Source organism: Saimiri boliviensis, chromosome 6 (assembly GCF_048565385.1).
Source record: "Saimiri boliviensis isolate mSaiBol1 chromosome 6, mSaiBol1.pri, whole genome shotgun sequence".
In the NCBI taxonomy this organism is placed as follows: Eukaryota; Metazoa; Chordata; class Mammalia; order Primates; family Cebidae; genus Saimiri; species Saimiri boliviensis.
The window spans coordinates 82656885-82666135 of NC_133454.1; the positions used below are offsets into that span (position 1 = coordinate 82656885).

At 40.6% G+C, this 9251-nt stretch overlaps 1 protein-coding gene across 14 annotated transcripts in view; it reads left to right on the forward strand.

Moving 5' to 3' along the window:
- Positions 1–9039, forward strand: part of TEAD1 (TEA domain transcription factor 1) — a 276947-nt gene extending 267908 nt beyond the window's left edge. For all 14 annotated transcript variants that reach the window (XM_039470826.2, XM_074401102.1, XM_039470827.2 and 11 more), the window contains one exon: positions 1373–9039. In XM_039470826.2, the coding sequence (XP_039326760.1) occupies positions 1373–1486 (114 nt within the window). In that variant the 3' untranslated portion in view covers positions 1487–9039. The remainder of the gene's footprint in view (positions 1–1372) is intronic.
- The last annotated feature ends 212 nt before the right edge of the window (positions 9040–9251 follow it).

Here is a 9251-nt window from a genome sequence, read left to right on the forward strand (position 1 = left end):
AGGGCCCCTGTTCCTTAGGAACTTAAATTCCACTGGATGAGATGGACATTAGAAAAACAAATTGTACATTCCTGTGTGTGTTTACCGACTGCATAGCATGCTGTGATGGGGAAATGAGATGTACTACCAGACGTTATTTTTTAGGTAGAGACTGGAAACTTGGATGCCTTAACGGAAGGGAAACTACACAGGAGCAGCAGCCTGATATTTAGAGGGAAATGAGGCCTACAACAAACTGGATGAACTGGATGAGGCTCTCAGGTTCAAAGTGTTTTCATTCAAACAATGCTCTGGCATCATCAAACACAAAAGTAACAGTCACTGAAGCATTTGGTGGTGTTTGTGCTTGATTAGATTTGCTCTTAGAAGGTTGTTCTGAGAATGTCATGGGGAATTGAGACCGGAGTGAGGACAGGAAGGAGTCAGGGACTGTCTGATGTGGAGGGAGCTGCAATGATTTGGGCTGGAGAACTCAAGCTCTGAGGGAGGAGGAGAGGGATTCAAGAGATTCAAGGGGAAGCATGAGTATTTCACAATACGTTTTAAAAGATAAAGCCCATGTCTCTGGCAAGAATGTCATTCCATGGGATTCTGCCCATCCCATTGCTCCTTGGTTCAGCAGATATTTTGCTGGGTCCAGGCACTGCTGGTTAATATGGTGCTGAGGGAGGCACTCCTCCTACAGTTTCTGTCTGTCACTGGCTATTGTGAAACAAAATTTAGCAGAAGTGTAAGACTAGGAATGGGACAAAGAGTAGATTTTAAATGTTCTGACGATGTATGTGAAGTGCTTGGTATGTTGGTTAGCCTGATAAAATCGTCCCACAATATATACATCTATCATCACACTGTAGCCCATAAATATGTGTACTGCAAGACTTTATTTTTTAGGTAGGGACTGGAATTGTTACTTTTCAATTTAAAAATTCAGATAAAAAATAAGACGATATCCTATATTTTTTAGGTAGGGACTGGAATTAATTACTCTTCAATTAAAAAATTCAGATAAAAATTAAGACAATTTCCTAGAGTAAATGATTGGCTTGTGGGACAGAATTAAAGAGAATTATCTTTGTTGTAGCCCCCTAAAAAAAACAAAAACACAAACTGCACTAATTATTGTGATCTTTTCTTGGTCATAGATTGAGTGAGACCCTATCTAGAAGGTATTTCTTACTTAGGATAGGCAAGTTTAGATGGGCTTCAGGTCACACTTGTGGTGTTCTGAACCTGTTTGAGGACACAGAGTGAGGCTGAGTAAATCTCTGTTGGACTTAAGACTCATTCTTCTCCAGTTAGGTCATGGTCGGCCTGCATAGATGGAGTATGTTTTCACTGGTGTGGAATTATCTACCTTTTTTTATTTTAACAGGTGGTAACAAACAGGGATACGCAAGAAACTCTCCTCTGCATGGCCTGTGTGTTTGAAGTTTCAAATAGTGAACATGGAGCACAACATCATATTTACAGGCTTGTAAAGGACTGAACATGGTTATTTATATATATAGATATCTGTATATACACACACACATATGTGCACACACACACTCTCTCTCCATTATCAAACGACTGACTGTAAACCTCACCACACAGGGTGGTGCCCTGGCCCCGAGGTCACCCCAACTTTTCTAAATCCTGTTTGAGTGAAGTCATTTTTTCATGTGTTCATACTATCATGGTAGCTGTGAAGTTCTGGTACAGTTGTAAAAAGAGAAATTGAGTTGTTTCTGTATGTTCTTCAAATGTGCAGCCCACAATTCCTCGGGAAAGGTGAACCTGAACAACCCAAGTCTCTCTCCGCAGAGCCCTGTTTCTAATTGTGGTAGAAAATATTGAGACAGAGCATTTGCCATGGGACATTTACAGCCTTTATACAAATGTATTTAGTTCTCTTTTTTCCAACGTAAAATTCTTGTTTTAAGATACAAGTAAAATTAATCTTTAAATATAAATGTAAATTAGTACACAAAACTAAGAATCTTTAGACTTATCTTTGTAACTAATTAGGGTGGAAGTTATGAAAGAATGTAATTCACTAAATTATTTTTTAAATGAAACCTTTTTTTTTTTTCTTTTTGAAACCAAATGTTAAACTATAGCCTTAAGAAATGCTTGGTAGAAGTGTCCTAATGAGACAGATTTGTACTTTTTTCCTCAAGGTTAACACTAATCTCCTAATCCATTAAACTCTTGAACAGGTATTACAAAGGAAGAAAACTTCACCCCTTATCCTTAACATATATAGTATATTTAAAAATATAAAATTGTATTGTACTAATGTGATGATTATTTAATGAAAAAGAAAAGATGGCTCTTTTTGCAATAAGTAGATACATACTGAAAAAATCTAAACTTACAATGTTTATAGTCTTGTGTGTGCAGTTATATTTTATATGGACAACCAAATTTTTTATTATGCTGAGTAAATATTTGAACCACTGAATTTTAATAACAAAATTTTTAAATTGGCATGAATACTGCACTTTGAGATGCAAAGTATAGAGAATTCTGTGGCTGGGAGAAAATTTAATCCAACAGACAAGTAAAAGGCTCATCAGTTTTAGCATCTCTGCTCCGCAGAAAACTGTAAGCATCCTCACTAGCCTGTGGATACATTCTTTATTTCTAGTGACCCAATACGCATGTTAACCTGCTGTAACTAGAGGTCTGTGTGTATGTGTGTGTATACATACACACACATGCACATATAGTTATTCAACACATTTAGCAAACACTAGTGTCATTCAGTTTGCTAGGTGCTGATATGTATGTATATCTCAATCTGTGTCTGTAGACTTAGATACATCCTCTCTAAGAGCATTCATTTCCTTAGCATCTCTCAGTAACTTACAGTTCTTGTTTGACTTAGGTTTAAGAGGCCCAGCTACCTCTCTGATTTTTTTCAAATAATAGGCTCATTTGGGAGATTCTCTTGCCAGGAGAGATTCAACTTTCCAATCTAAGTATTCCAGAGCATTGCCCAGACAGAGTTGGTTAGATGTGGCTCGGATGTTTTGAGTTCTTTCCATAAGTGTTTCACTGGGGAGAGAACAGGGACTATCCCTCAAACTTCCCAAAGAAATAGGTTTTTATAAGTGGTAGGAATATATGAACACAATAGAACGTGAAATAAGTTTTGTAGTTTCTAAAACATGTCAAGATTTTTCCACCAAGCTAGAAAATAAAAAACTTAGTTCTGCCACAGCCAAGTAACGTACACGCCCCCTTCCCTGTCTTAACACCTGCTTTGACCCTGCTTGTATTAATACAGCAGTCAGCATCTTATGGTCCTGAACATGATGTTCAGCTGGCTCATGGGAAACACCAAAACACTGACTAAGCCTGACCTCTCCCAAATGCATCCCTGGTCATTGGGAAGATCAGAGGAGAAAGTGCAAAACTGTCCCCATTTGGAATGCCCGTTCTTCTGTAACCCAGTTGGACAGTGCTACTCTGCCTGTCGTAAAGAGACTACCGTTGGTTCTGTGATTCCAGGCTGCCCTGTGAAGGATTGCCCCAGGTGCCCCCTTTCACAGTCATCACATTTACAATGACTTGTTGAACATCCCTCTTAGGGATGTTTCTCTTGCTATCATTTCCTGCATCTTTCCTTAAGGGAAGCCCCATCCTCTCCCAGGACCAGGAGTATATGACCAGGCATGTACAAATGGCTAAAAGCCAAGCCATCCTAGAATATTCAGTGGGAGAGAGAACTGGTTCATGTTCTACCTAGGAATGTGGCTTTTCAGTGCAGCCAGACAGGCCCTTGGGATTTACTTTTCAAAGCACAAAAATATTGGGACCCAAGAAGACTAGCTAGAGGACAACTCTCTTGGCACAGAGATGGACACAGCCCATTCTGCTGACCTCACAGGGTCAGCTGCCCCCCCCTGGTGCTTTACCCCCACATCCTCCTGCTCAGAATGCCTTTGCAGTTGAGTTTTCTGGGTTTCTGTGATTGCCCTTGAAGTTTTCCCCCTTGCTCTTACGACATCTAAAGATTTTTAAGAGTTTATTTCTTATCTTGTTCTTCTAAAGCTTTCTCCAGGACAGATACTTTTCTGTCTTAACCACTGGTCCAGTCACCCCAATGGGCTTCTCTTTGTCTCTCCCAGATTGGACCCTTGGGTGAGATTGGCATCACAACATCTAATCGGAGTCTGTCTTTCGTCCTTCATTCTGTATGGCAGTCTCCCTTTGTTGTAAAAGCTTTCTAAAGCATGCTAAAGAAGCCTTCCCAGAGCCCTGTCTCACTACTCCTCCAGGTGCTCTATCTCCTCGAGACCCTCTGGTGCCAGGCTTGCTTCATGGCCGTTTTGTGCTTTCACTGCAGTTTAGGGGCCAGTTTTCCACAGCCTAAACGGGGAAGCTGTCAAATGGGACTCTGGTCTGTGGGCATTCATTTGCATCCTAGAGGCTGAGAATAAAACCAGGACTTCCTCACACATGTCCCGGAACCCCAGCATGTCCAAGGTTTCTCAGCCTTGACAACACTGCCATTGTGGACTGGGCAGTTCTTTGTTCTGCAGAGCTGTCCTGTGCAGTATGGGAGATTTACTAATATCCCTGGCTTCTACCCAGAAGTACTTCTAGCACCTCTTCCCCCAGGTTTCACAACCCAGCGTGTCTCCAGACATTGCCAAATATCCCATCAGGTACAAAGTGATCCCCAGTCGAGACCTCTTGCCCAAGATCTTACAGGTCACAGTGACCACATTTGAAATTGTTTTCCTTCCATTTTACCTCGTGAAACCATCTCTCCCAGAGCCTTGTTTCACGTCACCAAGAGGCAGGTAGGACTATTAAGTGACATTGTGTCCACGTTTCTTCCCGTTTCAAAACTTCTGTTTCACAACAATTTCTCTCTCTCTACAAGTACTCTTTGACTCAGCCCTGGGGAAGTTGGAAACAGCAGGTCACCTGCATCCCTTTAATCAACTCACACCTGTTTAAAGAGTGTTTCTGATTTCAGCTTCATTCCTTAGTTTACTGGGGTTAAAAAAAAAAAAGTCTCAGCAATTTTCCGTGTTTCTCATAGGTCTCATTATCAAACCTTTACTTATTTCAACATATTTCCTCTGGGCTTCTTCTAGTTTCTGCCTTAAATCATTGCTGTTTTGTCAATGTATTGAAATCTCTGGAACATTGCACCTTTAGAGGTAGAGGATGGAGGGCTTCACACCAGACGAGGGCTTAGAGAACTTTTCTCTCTTGAGCTGAAAGAGAGCACAGTCTACTTTCCTTCGTTTTGTCAATGAGAACGTTGAGAGCCAGAGGGGAGGTGACATGTCCAGAGTCACCCAGCTGGCTAGTGACAGAAAAAGGGTGAGACTTGTCTAGGGTTCCTGCCACTTTGATCCTTGGCCTCTCCTGGGGGAGGCTGCTATTCTTTGGTGCTCTAAGCTTAAACAATCCCTCAGAGTGTGTGGGCAGGTCAGCTTAGGAGAGACGGGGAGATTGAGGATCCCCCTGTGCCAGAGCACAGCCTCACCGATGCTGCTTCCCACGCCAGAGTGTCCTGTCCCACCGTTGCTATCTGAGGCATCCACACAGGCAGGAAAGCTGGTGAGCCGTTTTACTTCCTGAGGACAATTTCCCGGCCACAGGCTCTGAGTCAAATTTCTGTTTGGTAAGCATCCTAGCAGCAAAGTCCTGCACTCAGACCAGCCAAAAAACAGCCCCCGTTCCAAGTACTTGGTGTCAGAAGTCCCCAAATGACTTTTAAACCCAAGTCTTCTTAAGGTTTCAGTACTGTGGTGGCTTTAGCAGTTGTTTTTGTGCAACTATAAATTATTTAAATCATAGGAGATGACAGTCAACTTTACAAATCAGGTACATATTTGTGTAATTTCGTGTATGCTCTGGTACACTATACCTGAACTAACGAAGGGTAGAACTAATTCTGTTTGTCGGTGTTCACACCTGTGACATTAGGAGGATATGTCTGCATTGCTTATTTCTTTATTATGTTGATGTTTCTGTGGCAAAGCCCTGCACATGGCATTTCTGAAAAGCCTTAAATCTTCAAGATGTTGCATGTAGGGTATGCAGTGCAAAAGGCTGCCTCGGAACTGCGAGCCCTTTTGTAAGCTGGAAGCATTTCTCTTACTACTGTTACTTTTGTAGGAAGTTTTCAATTCAGAGCTGCCAAAGCGTTCCCGTAAGCAGTGCCTTAGTAATACCTTAGTCATGCCGCCAGCCTTTTCTTATACTGGTTCCTAATGTTCATTTACTAATTGGCCCAATATTAGAAACAAAACAAGCAAAAATTGTCTTCATTTTACGTTTTTTAAGCCCATTTTTTTCTCCAGTTCTATAGGAAACTGACTACTTGGTCTAAAATCTGAAACTGGGCACAAGTCAGTTCTTTCACCACACTCTCAAATGTATATACCAAAACAAAAGGTTGCAACTTCATAGTTTACTATGAAAAGCAAATTGTACTTTTTAATGTTGCCTTTTAAATTAATGACCAAATACTTAGCTATTTGTGAATCTTCTGCACTCTAGCATGAAAGTGCCTTTGGTTTGAGATTCCAGCTTAGAAAAGTGCTGCCATAATAACGATAATTTGTAGAGAGACCAAAAATATTTTGAGATCACCGTAATGCCTTTGGTTTACCGGGATGAGTAAACAACCACAGGCCTCTGTTCACAAGAGCATGATGTGGTCCCCGCTGGCTGCTAGTCTGTCTGCCAGTGGGGACCCCCACCATCCATAGCACACTGCAGCGGAAGGACCCCAGAAACTGTTGTGTTTGTGTGTGCCGATGACCCAGTGTGTCATTTCACCTTGTCACCCAGCCCTGCGTCCGGATGGGGGGACTTCCGCACCAACGACAGAAGCTCGGCCGGTGGACAGATATTACAGCTTTCTCCTTCTCCTTGTTGCATGTTCAGTCTCTGTGGAGACTTTCTTTTCCATTCAAATGACAGTGCGCACTTATCTGGTTTACGCAATGATACCATTTTGAAAGTTGGAAGGCTCAAACTGAGACGACAGTGCAGAACAAAACAAAAACGAGTTAGGGTTGTTACAATTGAAGTCGTCTTCTTAGGGCAAACATACTGACTCCGAGTATCGTGTATGAATGTGCTACGAGAAACTTCCAAAGAGCACCATTCACAATTTGGCATTTTCAAAGAACGTTCCAGCCCCCGAAGGGACAACTCTTTAAAGTCCTTGTTGGCTTTTATCCAAACCTTGTAGAAATTGGGAAAACTGATAGAGGTAAGGAAGAGGAGTGAAAAGGACAAGGAGGCCAAACACCAGCCAAAAAGAAGCCAGGAAAAAAGATTTGTCTTTGCTAATATAAATGTAAAAATAACATTAGACGTCCTTGAAAATTAGCCTCTAAACTCCTAATACATACGTTCTGTCTGTCTCTACCTGGTGTCTTTAAGAATATCCTCTCTGGGCTCTGAAATTTTAGGAGTGATTCCTATCCACTCCCAGTTGTGAGTATTTATAGAAATTTGTGCAAACAAACAAAAACTATCAAATGAAAATGTACTGAACCTAAGTTATAGTTAGCTGCTTAAACTCGCAGCTCCTCCCTGCCAGCCCCATACCACAGTGTGGAAGAAATTAGTCAAATGCTGTTTTCCCGCTTCTCTTTTCAACTGTGACTGTGCTTTGCTTGACAATAGTTTTCCCTCATAAAGTCGTTGCTTATGTCGTTAAGAATGAAGGTTTGTGTTTAAAATTTACTGCATTGCAAAGGGTAGTTTCACTGAAGTCATGCACCGTTAAATAAGATGAAACATTTGTATTTATTGTCCTACTTCCTATGCCTAAGTAACTTCTTTTACTCTGTGAATTTGCATTGAGTCACTCATATGCCACACTACATCGTGTTAGTATTGGAGATGGCTTTTATGTTTCCTCTGGCTCATCATTAAATGAGGTCAGATTCCATTAGATTCCACCTCTCTCAGGTTGACTCTTTTGTCTGCCTTCCATGATGAGATTGTTTCTCCTTCCCCTTTCTCTAAGAGAGGCTGACAGATCTAGGTGTTAAATCAGTTGCAAACCAGTCTCTGATTTTTTTCATTAGTCATTTTCTGTCATTAGTTTCACTGTGTAAATTAGGTATCAACTGCACTTCCTTCAAGAAACAAAAAAACATCTCCCTGTTACCTCCTTGAAAGATTTACTTCTGTAGGCCTTTCTCAATAGGCTCATGACTGCAGACAAGAAAAAAAAAAAGTAAAAACAAAAACAGTACGTGCCTGAAAATGACAAAAAAAAATTTTGTAACATTTAAGAAACCTGAATAGCCTTTACTTCTTCAATAATACACTTAAATTTTACGTAAATTGGTTTTTGCCACGTGTGTTTGTTCACATTCTAAATGACAATGGGATTCTCTCAGTCTGTGTCTTTGTGTCACGTGTATAAAATGGGCTTGTGACGTAAGCGTTTCATCTGGTCAGTGGTTCCTTTGATATTGTACTGCTGCTGGGAGTGGGCTGTGGAACCTGCCTTTGGGTAGCTGGGTTCCTCTTGGGTAGATTGGAGAGATGGGGGTGGGCGTGGGCAAATTCTCACACACGTTTTCTTAACCTATTTGCAGAAACTTTCAAAAGGCATTTGATTTAACCTCTTGGCAGTACAGTATTCTTGTATTTGTTAATGTCTGTGTTTAGGTACTGGTACCTTTTTGTTTTAAAATGTTCTAAGTGTTGGCTTTAAAGTGAATTTATCTTTAGTATGATAGTTATATGAAAATTATAGGATTTGTGTGCAGAGAATTTTTTTATAAAGTGCTTTGTAAAAAAAAAAAAATGTATTCTAGCTTTTGCGGTACATATGTGTGATAACTTTAATATCCATGACAGTTAAGTGCAATTATTTCATCACTCTAAAAATGCTATTTTTGTGTCAGTTCCTGCAGGTGTTTTCATGTCTTTGCAAAGTGACACATTTTGATGCCTTCTTGATAAAGTGGTAGACATTTTGTAGCTTTCTAGAAACTTTGTATTCATACGGTATCAATGAAAAATAAAGAAAATGAAAGTGTGGGTCACTTTTTTTTATCTGCAGAAGTGTATGTTAAGAATGAAATGAAGTATGTGTTGTGAGTGATAATAGGAAGAACAGCGTAAAGGAGGTTGCAGCTTTCATCCTTTTGAAGGTGTCCACCAGACTTGATAATTGGAACTTTTTACGTGTTACATTTAAGATGGTTTCTTTTTTTCTTTTCTTTTTTTGAGGCAGGGTCTTACTCTCACCCAGGCTGGAGTGCAGT